General features: G+C 37.4%; 2 protein-coding genes across 2 annotated transcripts; both read right to left on the bottom strand.

Annotated features, from left to right (window-relative positions):
* Positions 1-1,248: 1,248 nt before the first annotated feature.
* Positions 1,249-2,890, bottom strand: LOC121800837. The gene is made up of 4 exons (XM_042200335.1): positions 2,208-2,890; positions 1,844-2,126; positions 1,581-1,799; positions 1,249-1,506 (listed from the first exon to the last, which is right to left on the bottom strand). The coding sequence occupies exons 1-4, from the start codon at positions 2,888-2,890 to the stop codon at positions 1,249-1,251; spliced, it is 1,443 nt and encodes a 480-aa protein (XP_042056269.1).
* A 9,155-nt stretch (positions 2,891-12,045) lies between these two features.
* Positions 12,046-12,636, bottom strand: LOC121800284 (transcription repressor OFP6-like). Its single transcript, XM_042199858.1, has one exon. The coding sequence runs from the start codon at positions 12,621-12,623 to the stop codon at positions 12,168-12,170; it is 456 nt and encodes a 151-aa protein (XP_042055792.1). The 5' UTR covers positions 12,624-12,636; the 3' UTR covers positions 12,046-12,167.
* Positions 12,637-18,951: the final 6,315 nt, after the last annotated feature.

The raw sequence follows: 18,951 nt of genomic DNA, 5'->3' as shown, positions 1-18,951 counted from the left end.
CATAAAGTACTTCAAATTGGTCCTAAACAAACGTTACGTTACTTGCAGCTGGTTGCATCTTCACATACCAAAACAAAACATCACACAAATCCAAAAACCAACAATCCAGCAACAGTGAAGAAAACCAGCAAGTATTCATTGTATATGTTACATGATAAAAAACCGATCACACTAAATCAGTCTGTTTTCTTCCCTCCTTTCTTCTTCCGAGTGAGTGAGGATGAACCACGTTTCTTGTTGAGAGGGTTAGAGGACGAGGCACCGCCTTCGGGAAGCATGTTCGCGATCGTACTTTGACAACGTGCCCTATTGTGTCCCGGCTGGCGGTACAAACTGCACTTTGGTTGTTCCTCGGCACGATTCCGCTTCTTTCTCACAGTTGGCTCTACAAAACAATAATCAATGAATCAAATAATTTTGTGAACAGATTATAGCACAACAAATAAAAACTCAGAATTCAAGAAGAGTCAATGTTAGTGAAATACCATTAGGCGCATCGGCAGCATCAGTGGCTTGGGGACATCTCCTCTTGTTGTGTCCTTTTTCACCACAAAGACGACAACTGTAATCTGTCATCAGGCCCTTCTTAGACATTTTCTTCCCTCCATCATCCTCCTCTCGGAATTCAACAAGGCGACGGGCTAATCGTGTTGTCTTTGCTTTGGCTTTGCGTATCTCGGCCTGCTCTTGAACCGACTTCATCATTGATCCCTTAGGCCGTCCTGGTAGTCTTATAAGGTCCGGTGGAACAATATCTGGGTGTGGAGTCTTCGACCACATATCCGGTCCATGTAGCGGGTATATCACACCTACATAGACCTGTCGGAACGTCTCCGTTGAGTAGCAAGTAGGTATGAAAGACTCTACGGTCTCTGATGATGACTGGATGGCAGCACATGCATGTGGGCATGACAGCCCCGTCAGCATCCAATGCCTACAGCTGCACGTCCGTTCCCTTAGATTGACCACGAATTGTTCATTGAATTTTGTATTCACTTGATACAGCCATTCACCTGCCTCCCTCACCAAACAGTCTCCAACTTTGCTCTTCAACTTCTCGATCTTCTTCCGTATCTTGGGGCCGACACAGTCCTCGAGCCTTTGAGCCATCTTTCGCCGGGTTGTGAATCTGTCCATCAGATACATACGGATGCATTCCAGCATACCATATAATGGCTTATCACGTGCAAAAAGTAAAACCCGGTTATAGCACTCCGAAATATTATTCACGAGTATATCACATTTGGCCTAAAAACTGAAGAATGCTCGGCTCCAGTGCTCCTTCGAAGTATGTGTGGTCAGCCACGTGTGTGCTCCAGAGTTTAGTTGCTTGATTTCATCCATGACCCTGTCGAAGGCATATTCAGTCGTCGCACGAGCGGCTTCCCAAATCTTGTCCTTCAACGTTGTCGAGCTGAACACCTTCCGAAAGTTATTATGCATATGCCAAACACAGAAGAGGTGCTCGGCCATATGGCAGCAACTCCATACCGCATTGATCAACCCCTGCCAACATAGTAAATTATGCATAAGTCCATAATTAGCAACTGTGATTACGATAACTTTCAGAGTATATATACCTTTTGTCTATCCGATATAAATGTCCACTTGCTTGAGTCATTGATTTCCAAATCCCTCACTAAAAAATCCAGGAACCAGATCCACGTCTCTGTACTCTCGACGGCTACAACGGCAAATGCAATGGGAAATATCAGATCGTTCGGGTCTAATCCAATGGCAGTCAACGGTATGCCCTTCCCTTGCCCCTCAGGTGGCATCCATCCAGACCCACAATACGTCTACAGTGTTGCTTTAATAACGTTTTGCACGTTTCATAGCAAACATAAATGCCAGAGAACTTCTCAGTCCCATCTGACAGCCGCCTCGTAGCTAGCTTAACGGTGCTCCCTGGATTAGACCTAATAATCTCCGCCATGTAATCATGCAACCTCTTGTATTGCCTGATTACATCACCCTCGATCACATTCCTCGCTTGTGCCATTGCACGTTGTGCCTTTCCAAAGGATATGTTAATCTTCAACTCGCATTTGACTTTTTTAATAAATTGAAGAACTGTCATTCCCGGGAAGATTCGCATATCCTCTTTAAAGTACTTGGATAAGAACCTGAAATTTATACAAATAATGACATTAATGAACTGAGAATTAACTAAGTGAAATAAATCAATAAATTATTGGACTAAGTACCGGGCGTTAGCGCAGCCGTGGTTGTAAGAAGAACCTCTACACGTGTGTGTTAGCTTCAACCTTGAAATCTGCCAGCAACCAATAGTAGGTCTATGGGCTAGGGTAATCTTCCAAGGACAACCCGCTTTACGCTTCTTAATCCTTTCCAACCCAGGACAAACGGCAATGCAGCGTATTTTATCGTTCTTCAACAGCCTCAACTTTTTACCCTCCTTCACTTCTTCATGCCGGATAACTTCTTTGAAATCATTCTTTGAGTTGAAGCGCAGACCTATTTCCCATCTTGGATCATTAAAGTCTGTAGCAGGCTTGAATCTTCGGCTCACAACTTGGGGCATATCTGGGTCACCTTTACCACCCAAATCATCCTCACTCTCACCCTCACTAGGTGTATCGGTTGGTAGGTTGTCACTTGAAGCTTCCTCATCCCGATCCTCAATGACTCGCATTGATGCCACCACATTCTTCCATCCCTGAACTTGTGCCGCCATGATTTCGTCCTCCCCCTTGTCGCTTAAGTCATAGTTACTGTCGAAAAATGTAGGAACATCATCATCAACCGTTTCCGTTTCCTTTTCCTTTTCCTTTCCCTTAGACCTTCTCTTAGACTGTTCAACATCATCAACCTTTCTTTTTCCCTTCTTTGTGGCCACAACCTCTGTATCAAACTCGTCGTCTTCCATTCTTGCTCATGTTCATGTAACCCTAACCGGACTCAAATTCTCGTTGTAGTCCCATCTCTCCTCTTCCATTTCATTTTGCACTTCCTCTTGTGTTAGCTGACTCATAGGCATCTCTGGCCCCTCAGGAGCATCAATCACCATACCCCCAACCTGAACTGCATAAACATCCACGACTCCATATTTGACTCCTAAATTTGCCATGTCAATTGCGGACTGGTTATCAAACAGCCGCACCAATCCATTCTCCAAGGTCATCCTTGGCCACAAGTAGAAGTACTCCAAACCACTGACATCTACCCCCCGTTTCTCCAGAGCATCATCAACCTCTAGTTTTGACCACTTGTCCATATCACATTTATGAATGTAATCACACTCACCATTTACATACCGCTTTCCACCCCCTTCCAATGTCTCCATAGCACCATTGTAGTGGATCCTTGTAGTGAATGTATCATCTGTAAGCAAAGGTGTCAACCATAAGTAAACAATAAAAACATAAAGTGGTCCAACATTTATACAGAACAAACCCTATTAGTCCAACACATATCAAGACAAAAAAATTCATCCCTGTCGTCTGGTTTCCCTACAACCAGACCATCCACTTGTTTTCCCCACCACCAATTCAATCTATATTCGGTGGAACCACACTTACATATATATTCTATGGGACCACAATTCAATATATTCTAATTATTGCAAACCCTAGTTTTTTACATGCAATGAATAACTCATATGCTCAGTTCGAAACTAACCTTCTCGAAGTGGATTTCGAGGGCTTGGAACTGGAATTTCAAATGGTGGCTTATCTCTGAGGATTTCAACTTGCGAACTCAAATTGGATTTCGAAGAAGAAGCAGCAGCCTTCTCCTTCGGAAAAAGTGGTGGCTTAAGAGAAACAGAGCGGTCGAGTCTCATCTTCGTCCTCCTCTCTACTTTGGGGTCATCGGCGTCATTCGGAGGTCGTCAGTCAGCCTTCGAAGAATTAGGGTTTGACATAGACCCGTCGTTACCGGAATGTAGCTCCACTTCGACTTCCGCGACGGGGCTAAGGTTCGACGAGGCCAACCCACCTTCGGGACTAGGGTTAGCTACAGACGAACCATGACCCTTCTCGCCTTCATTCTCAGGTTCAGGTGGGTTTCGTGACGGCGATTCCAAACTCATGGCTGGAACACTAGTATATCGCCTCGAATCGCCGGAAGATCGCCTAAGATTTGGAATGTATCGCCCTGATAGTGAGAACGACGACGACGCTTTGCCTTCTTCTTTTGAAAATGAGAGTTGAAGGCAGATACGTGTTTTTTAAGAAAAAAAAAAGATAATTGGTATTTTTTAAGAAAATAATTAGCGAATTATTTAGTCACTAATAATCTAGTTTTTTGTTTAATTTAGTCAATTTTTTGCTAATTAACGGTTGACTGGCGTATTTTAACGGGGTCGTCCAAAAAGGACATAACTGAGAGCGATTTTCGTATGTTATGGACCCGAAAACCTGAAAATGAATGTTACGGACAAAATTCGTAATATGTTTTGGACCAAAAAGGAGTTGTACTCAATTTTCAATGGATTTGCATTCAAATGAATAGTTGCGTGTTAGAGCATCAGCAAGGCTGCCTTACCTAAGAGCTAGGCTCGTGCCGTTGGCATGGCATGCGACAGGCTCGCCGTTGGCACAAGCTCGCTTTTGCAGGTGAGCGCCGCTCGCTGGGATGGATTCACGCGCCCAGCTTATGACCGATTTTTTTCATTTTTTTTATTTTTTATCCTCAATTCATCAAAATTATCTATAAATACCCGATTCATTACCCATTTTTTTACATCAAACCAAACTATATCTCACTCGTTTTTTTCAATTCAAGTATGTATAGAGGAAGGGGACGAGACGGTCCAAATCAAGCGACCCCCCAACCTTCTACAACTCTTTTAATGGGATTGTTGTTAAGGACTATAGCGGCCGACACTTCTCGTATGTCGTTGTCAGAACGAGCGATACATCAACAAACAATTGCACTCCTCATGTTTCGTTTGAACATGTTGTTGTCTCTGAAAGAGTAATTTTTTAATGGTGATTTTAAATTATCTCCATCCGTCCCAATAAATATGAAACATTTGGTTTCCGGCACGAGATTTTAATGCAGTTGTATTTTGTGAGTTAATGTAGAGAGAGTAAAGTAAGATAGAGGGAAAAGTAGAGAGAGTGTTGTTTCCATTTAAGGAAACGTTTCATTTTTTGTGGGACAAGCCAAAAAGAAAAACGTTTCATTTCTAATGGGACAGATGTAGTATAAATTTTAATGGGAGTTTAAATTTTTAGGATTTAATTATGTACTCTTTAATTTTTATAATTTTACTTATTGATTTTTAAGGAATTTGGAATGATATTTCAGATTTTTTAGTGAAGTATTATTATTAATGAAATGTTGAAAGTAACTCTGGTTTTTAAATTGAATAATAGAATAGTGCTACCCATGAATTTTTAAATTTTAATCAAACCAAATTTATTATAGTAGTGATGTTGGTGATTGAGAAAAAGAAGACATGAACAATCGACATAAGATGAAGTCCTATCAACTAAAGTGTATAATTTGCTGCTCACCTTTATCTTCCTGTCTCGCTCTCTCTAAATTCAAATTCTCAAAACTCAAAACATAAAAAATGGAGGCAAAGAAGCTAAAGAAGGAGTTCTCTAATGACGATGATGTGCGTCTAACTCTGATGTTTTATTAATAGCCAGTGTTACCGATTCTGGTAGACGCACATCATCGTCATTAGAGAACTCCTTCTTTTGTTTCTTTGCATCCATTTAATTTTTAAGATTTAAATTATGTAATTTTTTATTTTTTAGGAATTTGTAATATCATATTTTATAATGAATTTTTATAATTAATGAAATGTTTTTAGTAATCGTAGTTTTTAAATTGAATAATAAAATAGTGAAACCTATGAAAAATGGGCATGCTCTTGGAAAAGAGTATGATTGTGAGTATTGTGCCTTAACTAAGAGCAGAAAATAAATTATGAATAAAAATGGGATCAAGTCCATGAATAGTGAAGAACATGTTCTCCGTGGAGATCACGATAATGCATGCTATTAATAGAATCAAATTTACTGAAATGCCAACCAAATATTGCGATGCATTTAAATGTATATACAGTATAATCCCAATTATCTCTGAATTAAGCATTCAATTTAAGTGATAATATTATATTTTGTTACAGGTTGATTTACACTGTTTTGATCTAATATATCTATAACTAATTTAACTTTTATACACTATTGACCTCACAATTTTTTATGTTTGTATGTATGAAACATTTTCTTAATTGAATTATTCTACTAAAAATGAAATATTTTATAAAATAATAAAAATAGTAGTACTATTTTATTTTTTTATCCTCTCTCCATTAAACTCAGAAAATAACACTATGAAAATTTGGTATAAAAAACTAAATATTTCATTCGTCCCCCATTATTTGTCACACTTATTTTTTTATACTTCTCCTTTTGTCCCTTGCTAAGTAAGTATTCATTTTTGAAACATCTCAAAATAAATGAGTCATTTTCTATTTTAATATTTTCTCTCTTACTTTTACTCACTATATCTCCTTTATCACTCTCCACTTTACTTAAGAAACCTCATTTTCTTAAATACACTTAATTGAACGGTGGAAATTGGAGTGGATGCGCTAGCATTATTTTTTCTGGGACACATGTATAGAATTCTGTTACAAATTTAAATTTTCTACCATTGTTCTAGGCTTCTAGACCTTCTTTAAAATTTATCCTAGTACCAAATACATGCCAAACATTTCAATTTACGTTACTTGATTCGCTCTTATTATTTACATCTTTAATAACCATGAATAGTTCTCTACCACTTCAAGTATACCTTAGGTTAATAACCATAAAAATCATGAAAAATGTCAAATAGTTAGAATAAAAAAATATTCAACTTCTAACAATGGAAGTGGAATTGATATCTTTACTTCTAATTTTTTTGTAGCGGATGGGACTAGTATTTATTGCAATTCAAAATTTAGCTGTGTAACACAAAATTGATTGTGAGAAATCATATATACCAAAATAGTACTCTCTTTCTTTGTTCCGTATTAGTCATTACATTTTTTAAACTCATTTTAGAAAAATAATATTAGTAATAAATTGGTAAAGTGGAGAAAAAGTAAAATAAACAAGAGAATAATGTAGATAAGACTCTTATCTAACTTATTCAGTCACTTACTTTACAATCTCTTTATTTTAACTACTTCCTTCGTCCCTGAAAATTTGTCATTTATTTCTATTTTTCGTCTATCACTAAAAATTTGTCACCTTTCACATTTACCATTTTTGGTAGTGGACTATACATTCCACTAACCCATTTATACTCACATTTACTATAAAATTAATATATAAAAATAGGACATATATGTCACAAACTTTTTCAAACTACTATCTATTATATTTTTTAAAACTCGTAACGAATCAAATGATGACGAATTATTAAGAATGGAAGAGAGTACCTTATTATTGTTTTACCAAAACAAAATGGGATCCAAATCCCAAATTGCAAATCAGGAGTAAATTTAAGAACAATCAATGAGAGCAAAGGACTCACAATCGGCCACGTGTCCTACAAAAAGAAAAGCAAAATATAATTATTGTATGAATGACAGACACAATAGGAAGAGGTGATGGGGATTTGTAAATATGTGTGTAGAGTGGAGTACCCACACAAATATTAATTGCTACATTGAATTGCATTAAACAGCTGCTGCACTTGTATCATATTTTATTTTCTCATTAATTTATTTTTCAAATCCCAAGGCCTATCTTTTCCAACCCTACTGCAGACTCGGTAAAAGATTTTGACCACATAAACTAATTGTATTTATTTATAATTCATATTGATATATTGTAGCACCATCCCAAGAAGAAATAATTATTTGTACCGATATACATATGGTATGGACTACTCTTCCCTGATTATGTATTGATATCCCAATTTAAATAAGATTTTGTTCTTTTTAGTGATAATTAATATTTTTTTTCTATTACTTTATTATATTATCTCTCGTAATACTTTTTCTTTGTACACTTACAAAAAATCATTAATTTTTTTAAAAAAATATTAATGTCGTTGATTTATCTTTCTAAATAAGTCATTAACGTTCAAAAAAATGTTCTTATAGTTAGTTTTCAAACTAAAATTAGATAATGTAAATAGAATCGTCCAAAAAAATCAAAAGATATCAGTTAAGTTGTCTTTAATTTATGAACGCTTTCTTTTGTGTTCTTAATTTTTGTTATTTTAAAATTTTCCAACGCAAGTAATTGCGTTTCAATTTTGTGTCCTTAAAGGATAGAGTAAATTTTTTGTAGTGCCTCATCTTTACCGTATATATGATTCTTTTCAATACAATATTTAAGAAAAAATAATACTCCATCTATCCTATAAAAATAGAAAATTTTGATAAAATAGTAAAATGAGAAGTAGAAAGAAAGGTATATGAAGTATTGTTAGTGGAGAATGAAGTCCACCTTATTAAAGAGAAAGAAGTTACCAAAAATAGAAAGTGTGCTATTTTTATTAGACTGGCGAAATTTGAAAAAGGTTTCTATTTTTATGTGACAGAGGGAGTATTTATTAAGTTAAGTAGAAAGAATAAAGTATGAAAGATAAATAGAGAGTAAAGTATAAGAGGATAAAATAAGAGATAAATGATGTTTTGTTTTTAGCTAAAAATGGAAATCAATCACTTGAATTGGAACAAAAAAAGAAAAATCAACCACTTGCCATAGGACACATGGAGTATTTTATTTTCTCTTTTTTTCTTTCGGACTTTATAATCTGTCATACTTTATTAATTACTACTGTATTTAAATTCACTGAACACCACTAATAAATTTATATGCAAAAAAAGAAATGGTTCACTTAGACTAAGACAGAGGTGGTATATTAAGAACATTGCCAAAATTAAATACTCCGTAGAGTGTAAAAATGTATTTGTTTTCAATGAATGTCATATAAAATATAGTAGTCCAATGATTTGGTTGTTGAGTTTTTAACTAAGAGGTCTAGGGTTCAACCCTCAACAAGAACATACTTTTGTATATAATATTTGCAATGATTTTGAATATATATAATATTTGCAATAATTTTATATTTTTAAATGAATAATACATATTTGCTAGCTAAAGCATGTTTATATTTTATTAATGAAGCTAGTGCCACTTAAATATTAATATAATATTATTTATTTTATTATTAAAAATAATATTTAATATTTAAATATAAATTCCGCCACACCATTTTCGGGGTCTGGATCCGCCACTGCCAAAAATGGAAAGTGATTGGCTTATGGTAGGACGAAGGTAATACTCCATATGTCCCCAAAAAATAGACTATTTTACTATTTTGGGTCATCCCCCGAAATTTGGCATAGACTAAATATGAAAATTTTTTCAACAAATAATAATCCTATACACCCTTTATAATGTGGACCCCACAATCCACTAACATGCATTCCACTACCTTTCTCTCTCTCTCTCTTTACGAATTGCACATTAAAACCCGTGTCAATTCCACTACTTTACTCTCTTTTATCTCTCATACTTTTTTCCTCCCTCCTATTTATTTTATTAAAATACTCCATCCATCCTATTGTTAGGTTTGATATACTGAAAAACAAGTTTCGAGCACGAATAGAATCTGTTTGTATACGAAAAACTCTACAATCCACTTTTAACCCGATTCAGTATTATTCGAGCAGTTTTGCACGAATAGAATCACTAATATTATTACATTGTGTTTGCTTGTGCATTTATAAGATGTTTTACAAACATTTTAAATGTATAAGAAGCAAACAAAGCCTAAGTCTTTGTTTTAGTAGACCGGTTGTGGGCGTCATCCACTTTAATGTAACACGATCAGTTCTGAACAAAGAAAAATAAGAATTTCACAACCCAGATAGGCTTAGACTACCTATAGTGAAAGGTTGCAATGTCAGTCCGCATATTTCTAAGCCTTACTGAAATAAGATGACATTGGTGTGGTATAGCACTAAATAGATCTAACACAAGACATGTCTTCATGCTATCTACTGGAAGACTAGGTCTTGATAAACAACTATTTCTTAATCAACATACGTTAGCATTGAACATACGTTATTGATTAAGCATTACTTTGACTCATCAAATGGTGCGGGTTTTTCGCAACCCAATAATCCTGATATATTGGGTAGTGGTAATTAATATCTAGCGGTGCTAGGATTTCTATTATGTTGAATCACGCCTGGTGAGTCTGGTTTGATAATGTCCTCAAGAGGAGCTCGAACAAGGTTTTATTATTCGAAAACTGGCCAGTTGGAATTTAATTATTCCAATAATATTAAATAAATATTTCTTGCTAAGTCCACTCTTGGAATTAATAAGATGTTAATTAATTAAGTCCATAGAAGACTTCAATTAATTAATGAACATTTATATCTTAAGCGCGGGAAATAATCATTTAAATGAGGAAGCCCGGATTACTTATAATTTCAGATTTGGATGAGCAGTGCAATATAGCTTCTGTAGTGGCTGCTCGTAATATTCCAATATAAGCTTGTATTAAATTGTGAGTTCAATTTAATTAGTAAAAGGCTAATTGGGGGAGGTCATATCCAAAACCTTCCATAGATCTATGACTAGGCCCAATATGTAACTTAGTATAAATAGGAGAATAAAGGAGACAAAATTATTCATTAATTTCTCTACATTATTTTCGTCCCCCTCTCTAATTAGATTAGGACAATTTTTCTAGCTCCTCATCTGTGAGGAATTTTTCTGTGTTCTTTATGCAAGTCCTAGTATTTTGATAAGATCAGCCGACCCTGATATCGAGATACAGTTCGGGAACCAGTAAGAAGATCTGTGGTCTAGTATTGAAGATCATCATCGTGGAGAAGGCGCAAGCAATCGATGATTTTTTGGAGAATCAAATCGGTAACTCTAAACCGTAGTATTCATGTTTAGGATTTACTTTCTTTAAGCATGAATTATTTGCGTTGTAGCATGCAATTATATGTTTAACATGTGAATTGATTAATCGCATAATCGGTCAAATAGATCCTTATCTGATTTATTTGTTTTGTACAGGTCTTCCGCTGTGCAAGGGGCACCAAACCCCAACATAATAGGAGTCATATTTGGTGTGACACAGATTTTAAGAAATGTTAAAAATACGAAGTTGAAAAAGTTAGTGGAATATAGGGTCCGACGTCCACTTTTTAATATTAGTTTTATAGATAGTGAGTGAAGAGAGTTAGTGGAATGTGAGATCTACTTATCATTTATGGTAAAAGAGAAATGTGACTCTTATTATGGGACGAATCGAAATGACAATGTGACTCTTATTTTGGGACGGAGGAAGTATCATTTAATTTATTAACACAACGGATTGTACTAAAATGACAACCCAAATTACCTACTACCAATGAGGACTTTTAGATTTAGGATCAGATTCAACCTTAGTCTGTCACGTGGCAGGTTTGCTTGCATATGAATCACATATCGCTTGATTATCTTTGATTTCGTATCACAGATTGCTTGGAACAATATATCCAGTTGTTTGTCTATGTAACGCAGATTGCTTGGTTATGTATCGCACCTTGTTTGCTTAGATTGTCATTTTAACCATGGTGCTATCATAGTGCTCTGATTTCGTATCACAGATTGCTTGGAACCATATGGTGAGTTGCTTGCCTATGTATTGCATATTGCTTGCTTATGTATCGCGAATCGCTTTCTAAAGTTATCAAGTTGTCATTTTAACTATAGTGTCACTAACGTCCCCCTTACGTCAACTTCTTTATCTCAATGCCTAATAAAAATGGGACCCAGCTCAGTACTACTTTCCTGAATTCCTCAAAGTTAGAGAAAACTCCACATAACTACGTACTTTTAAATTGATCTTTTAGTACTCTTTCCTTGCCCTGATTAATATTGGCAAAAAAAATATCTCTTTCATTCCTACACTATAGTCTATATATGGCATTTTGGGACCAAAGAAAATACTTGTCAAAACATCATCTCTAAATTGATATTTGCCTCTTCCTGTGATCTTCAAATTCACGAATTAATTTGCTAAAAAATACAGCATGAATTGAAGAAGAGAGAAATAAAAGAAAGCAAGTCTATTAAAGTACATTACACAAGGATTACAATTTTCACAAAATTTTTGACAAAGTGATGACAAAAAGGCTGTGAAAACCGAATAGTGTGAGGAGAAGAGCTGAGCTAGAAGGAAGGAGAGTGGGAATAAACGGCGTTCCAGATCTCGGTGAAGGCGCGGACGATGATGCGGTGGTAGTAGGGCGAGTTGAGCTGCAGGAAGCAGTTGAGGAGGTGTTTGAGGTCGTCTTCGGAGTATATCTCCTTTTCTAGAATCATCTGCAGCATCGAGTGGCGGAAATCCAGGTACGGGTCGTCGGAGTCCTTCTCCACCGCCACGCTGGACCCGCCGATGCGCCCGAACCCCTGCACGGCGCGGAGGCTCTTTATGTCCGCCTCCTCTGCGTCGACGGAGGATGTGGAGAATGTGGTGGTGGTGGCGTCCCATGAGTGCCTGTGGCTGTGCCGGCGCTGCTTCGGCTGGAACACGGCGGAGATCTTGGGGCGGCGGCAGCTGCTGCTGCACCCGAGCCGCACTCCGATTGAGCTCAGAGTGTGCCTCTTCTTGCCTCCTGCTGACATTTTAAGAACAAGTTTTAAGTGTGAGCTTTTTTGGAGTGAGGAAGTGAGCGTCTCTATATAAATTCCACATGTGAAGGGTTGTAGGGCCCACATCACTCATGATTTCTGGATTAATTGAAAATATTTAGTGGGATAACATAAATGGATGTTTATAAGTTTATTAGGCGGTTCGGAATCGGCGGTTCCGGTTTTGAAAATTGCTGAATCGGAATCGAACCGTGTGGATGTTTCGCGGTTATGGTTTCGATTTTGGAACCAGCAGTTTTTCACGGTTCTGAACCATCGGTTTTTGGCTGTTTTTTGCAGTTTTGGCTCGATTTCACGATTTTTAGAGGGTTTTAGCGGCTCTGGAACAGTTTTCTGTTCGGAAATTATTGAACCTCAACCGAGCCACGGTTCTAAAATCGATAGTTTCAATTCGTGTAAATTCTCACGGTTGCAGTTTAGATATGTAAGTGCCACTGAAACCATAAAGCTTGGGCACTTTTAAATTAGGTGGAGGGTTTTGGGTTAGGGACCGTTGTAGAAGGAATATGGATTAATTGGGAGGTGTGTTAGCTTAAAATACTACTCCTAAGGATTAACAGAGGCAGCTGACATGACAGTAGGGTATGATGATCTGGGTGGGTGGGATCATTCAATTAATTTAAAATTATTAATATGACCAACGTTTCAGATCTAATTTTACGGATTAAGAAGCTTCTTTGTCAGTACCACCAGCATTAAGGAAGCTCCACTAATCAAGACAATTAGCAGTATAAGTTTAGTAATATTATATTTTCTTCGACCATATAGATACTTTCTTTTTCTATATGTCTAATAAAATACCTCATTTCCATTTATTAAAAGTCCTCCTCAACTCATTATCTATATATATCAATATATTACTCCTTCCGCCCCTTTATAACTGAATCGTATTTATTTTTGGGTTGTCCCACTGTAGCTGAGTCATTTATTTTTTTTAGCAAAAAACAACAACTTTTCTTCTCTTCTTCTTTACTCTCTCTTACTTTATTGTCTCTTCACCTCTCTACCTTTTTTCCGTTTCTACTTTATTATTCATTACATAACTCACTCAACACAACTATTCTTAAATCTTACGTCTCTACTACATAGAAACGGAGAGAGTAACAACTTATACTATTAAAGTCCACCATTAAACATAACAATAATGTGAGTAACAATATTCATTAAAACTATGTTAACTATCATTCTCTTTTCTCTTTACTTTATGAAGTATGTGTTATTTTTCGTGTTATTTTAAATTTTTTTATTTTTATGGGATAGAAGGAGTAGTATATGATGTCCTTTTTATAATGCATTAAGTAGGTCTATGTTTTACTATCAATTAGGACAAAATACACGTCGCGACAGTTTATCAAGAGAAGATAGAGAGGTGCATTAAAAAATTTGAAGATTACTTCTTCCGGAACATGTGATCCCACTTGGAGAAGTCACATTTTGTTACTTGAGCTTTGTTCTCGGTCTAAAATTGCATTATAGTATCAAGATTAACTTCATTTTTTCAGGAGTGAGAGAATAGTGATTTTCTTACATGACTCAGTATAGGACAAATTTAGAATCAATAGTTGACATCCAACGTGTATTTCGGTGTGAATACGAAAATCCAAATTTGTAAGTCATACTAGTAGTATTAACTAATTTGAGAGGGTGAACTGTGATCCTAGAGAGTTACTGATTAGCAAAGGTGCAAAAACTAGTTAAAATTTCAATCAATGTGATAACGGTTAGGTTTGGTATACTGAAAAACATGTTTCGAGCATGAATAGATTCTTGCTTGTATACGAAAAACTCTACAATCCACTTTTAACCCAATTCAGTATTATTCGAGCAGTTTCGCACGAATAGAATCACTAATATTATTACATTGTGGTTGCTTGTGCATTTATAAGATGTTTTATAAACATTTAAATGCATAAGAATTAAACAAAGTCTAAGTCTTTTGCATAGTAGACCGGTTGTGGGCGTCGTCCACTTTAAGGCAATACGGTCGATTCTATGCAATGCTTTACAAAATAAAAGGAAGAATTTCACAACTCAGATAGGCTTAGCTTAGACTTCATGCTATCTACTGGAAGACTAGGTCTTGATAAACAACTATTTCTTAATCAACATATGTTAGCATTGAGCATGCGTTATTGATTATGCACTAGTTTGATTTGTCAAATGGTGCGAGTTTTTCGCAACCCAATAATCCTGATATATTGGGTAGTGGTAATTAATATCTAGCGGTGTTAGGATTGCTATTATGTTGAATCGCGCGCTTGGTGAGTCTGGTTTGATAAAGAAGGAGTCGAAATTTTCAGCTCTCGTCCGTGAGATTTTTAGCTCCTCCTCCGTGAAGAATTTTCTGTCTTCTTTATTCGAGGCCTAGTATTTTGATAAGATCAGCCCATCCTGATATCGGAATACAGTTCGGGAACAAGTCAGAAGATCCGTGGGGCGTGGTCTAGTACTCAAGATCTTCACGTGGAGAAGGTGCGAGCTATCTTCGATTATTTGGAGAATCATTAAGGTAAAATGGCTAAACCGTAGAATTCAATTTTAGGATTCACTTTCTTTAAGCATGAATTATTTACGTTCTAGCATGAAATTATCTGTTTAACATGTGAATTGATTAATCGCATAATCAATCAAATAGATCATTATCTAATTTATTTGTTACGTACAAGTCTTCCGCTATACAAGGGGCACCAAACCCCAGCAATAACTGCATTTCATCTTCCTAGATCCATTTTGGTAAGCCATGTTTTGTCACAACCGCACTTCCTAAGGATAGGAAGCCCGAGAAAATCGTGACTAGTGGGGGAATTAAGAAGCGGGGAAGAAGGGGGAAACAATTCAAGGCAATACAACTTATCGATCGAAGATGAAATTCCATTTATTTAAACCAACGTTTCAAAACCCAAGTTGCATAATGAAGGATAACAAAGTTCGACAATAAAGAAAATAACAGAGTTCTAAGGACTTGAATAGCGGAAGCAATTTGAGAGTGTAGCTACTACTACGTATGAAGACATAGTAGTAACCGAACAAATTCACGAAATCATCACTCAACGTCCTCCGCCTCCCGACCTCGCTCAACCTGCACATAGGGAAAACATATGCAGGGGCTGAGTACTTGATGCACCCAGTGAACTCATGCCCGAAATCATTCATCGTTAAGATATGTCAAGCCATCATCGCGTAAATCCCGGGTTTTTCTTTAAAAAGAACCGAGAAGCACAAAAATTCATTTCCATAAAATAGTGTCCGCGCGGACTAACATCATCCTCTATCATATACCATATCTGAACCATCATGTGAAACGAGACTGTGGCCACAATCTCGATCACTGGACCGGCCGACCTAGGGGACGGCTCACGATCCCTATTAGTGCACTAGTCCGAGTAGTGACTCACTCCCTAGTCAGACCCGAATTCGTTAACTATCAAAGTCTAGTAGGATATTATCCCAGTAGACAATCAGATGGTCAATTCAAAACATAAAAACGGCATGACATACTATTTTAAACCACCCTTATTTCACCATAAACATATAATTTCAAAATAAAAGAATTTAAGTAGTAAAGCCCACCTCAAAAGCTTAGGATTTCCGTAAAATTCCTCGTTCCGACTTTTAGCGTGCGTGCAAACCACTTTTTCGGAAAACACATAACATTCATATCAAAACGCGGAAACGACGAAAATTAGAATGCATGCACTCTAATTAAATTCCTTAAATCTTCTTTCTCGGTTTCCGTGCATTTTTGGTTATTCGGCGGCCGCCCAAGGCGTCGCGTGCGACGCCGGTCGGCCGCTTACGCTCGTTTTTTTCCTCCGTTGGCTCCTCGTATTTTCCATAACGTCGAAAATAATTTCTAAAAATTATTTAAGCGCATACTTTAATTTTCGTAATTATTTACCGATTATTATTCCGGGAATTAATTAAATAATTTTCTCCGATTAAATTTTAATTGCCGGCTTAAAAGATTAAATTACTTAGCCCACCTTATTCCTCCAAATTAATTGGTGAGCCCCATCAATTCAAAGAGAGCCCAAAATTCGACCTAAACCTCCAATTAATATTATAAGGCCCAACAAAAAAACACTTGGCCCAAATTCTATTCCACTCTCTATCTCCTCTCTCGCTCTCTCCCTTCTTTCTCTCTCCCCGACTCTCTCTCGTTCCTTCTTCTCGGCCGGCTGCACTCCCACCGCAGGGCCGCCGCCGCTCGTCGCCGGGAGAGCTGCTGCCCGCCGGAAGATACTGCTGTCGTCGGGAGCTGCCGCCGTCGCCGAGGGTGCTGCCGTCGTCGCTGCCATTTGATCGTCGCCGTCGCAGACCGCAGGGAAGGAGCCGCTGCTGTCTCGCCGGGGAGGGATCGTCGCGGTCGTCGCCGGGAAGGCCGCGAGGCGTGCCGTCTCTGCACGCCGTCAGCACCGGCGAGCGCGGCATGTCCGCCGCTGCCCTTCGCCGGCGGTAACTTCCTCTCGTTCGAAACTACCCCGAACGACCCCGAGACACACGTTATGATTATAAAGTTACATTCTTTCTTAGTTTCGGTTACGTTCGGCGATCGTTTGGAAGGTTCTAAGTTGATTTCTACTTAATTGGTTATGGAGGATGAATAAGGGCTATGCATCATGCAAGGCTATAGAAAACTCATGCTTTGAGGATGGAAGAGATAGTATACCTCAAGAGCTTGAACTTGATGGTGGTTGAACAAGAATGGTGGAAAGCAAATTTCTTCTTCTCCCTCCTTCCTCTCGGCTATTCCTCTCGCACGTCTCTCTCTCTCTTTTTTTTTTTTGTGAAGTTGTGAATGTGAAGTGTTAGAGAGGAGATTAAAGAAGTAGTGGTTGTCTCTTGGGTTGTGGAAGTAATGGTGGAAGATAGAGGGGTGGAAAAATGGAGGGTCTCCCCCCTTGAAGAGAGAAAGCCGTCGGTCATGGGGAGGAGAAGAGAAGAAGAAAAATGTGGTTTGGGCTTGGTCTACTTTAAATCCATGCTTGGGCTTCAATAATTTATTTTGGTTTGGGCTCAATTTAATTGGATGCCCAAGTTAGAAATAATACTCTTACTTGGTGGATTAAAAGAGTGATTAGAATCCAAATTATTTTGTAGTTAATTGGACTCTAATTTATTTTGAAAAAGTCCAAAATAAATTCATACTTTATATTTTTCGTATTTTCCTTCGTTAATTAAAATTCACGGGTCCTTATTTAATTTTGTTATCTCGTTCTTCACAATCAAAAATTAAAGTACGTTTAACGGCATCATTTATATTTGGTGTTATCCCAAATATAATATCCCTTCGACCATTCCTCGATTTACGTGTATCATTATCCATAGTTAGAAAATATATTCCTTTCCACGTATTTCATTCGTCTTGCTAAAAATAGCAATTTCGTCGTCATTCTTTCAACGAGACCTCCAACATGTCTCCCAACGTTCACAATTAAACAATTAAGCACGTTCATTTTCACATTTAACACATAAACCATAAATTTTTTCCATATCACATTTATCGAGAAGCACAGCATCTAATTTTATCACTTATTTCGTTACATAACATTAATTTCTTACTTAAGGTACGGGTGTTACATTCTACCCACCTTAACAGAAATTTCGTCCCGAAATTTACTCGTTCCTAACGAAAAGCTCCGGGTATTTCTCTTTCATTTTATCCTCGAGTTCCCAAGTACTTTCACGGACATGGTGTTTCCAGAGTACTTTCACGGACACGATTGACTTATTCCTCAACTCCTGCACTTTCCTGTCCATAATAGCTTCGGGCTTTTCCTCATAACTCAAGTCGGGATTCAAAATCATTTCCTCTTGATGCACCACGTGTTTGGGATCGAACATATACTTTCGTAATTGCGACACATGGAAAACGTTATGCACAGTCCCAAAACTTGGTGGTAGTGCCAACCTATACGCTACGGGTCCCACCTTCTCAAGGATTTCATAAGGCCCTACGTATCGTGGCTTTAACTTCCCCTTTACACCGAACCTCGTTATCCCCTTCGACGGAGATACTTTCAAGAACACCTTATCTCCCGCATTGAACTGTAAATCTGTACGCCGGACATCAGCATACGACTTCTGTCGGTCTTGAGCTTCTTTTATCCTTTGTCGGATTTGTCGCACAATCTCTATCATTTCTTCGAACGAATCTGGCCCGAGTATTCTTTTTTCACCAACCTCATCCCAGTAGAGGGGTGATCTACACTTCCTTCCATACAACGCTTCATATGGGGCCATATTTATTGTCGCCTGGAAACTGTTATTGTAGGCGAACTCGAGCAACGGTAGTACAACT

The sequence above is a fragment of the Salvia splendens genome, chromosome 4 (assembly GCF_004379255.2).
Source record: "Salvia splendens isolate huo1 chromosome 4, SspV2, whole genome shotgun sequence".
In the NCBI taxonomy this organism is placed as follows: Eukaryota; Viridiplantae; Streptophyta; class Magnoliopsida; order Lamiales; family Lamiaceae; genus Salvia; species Salvia splendens.
This window is presented reverse-complemented; position numbering and strand designations above follow the sequence as displayed.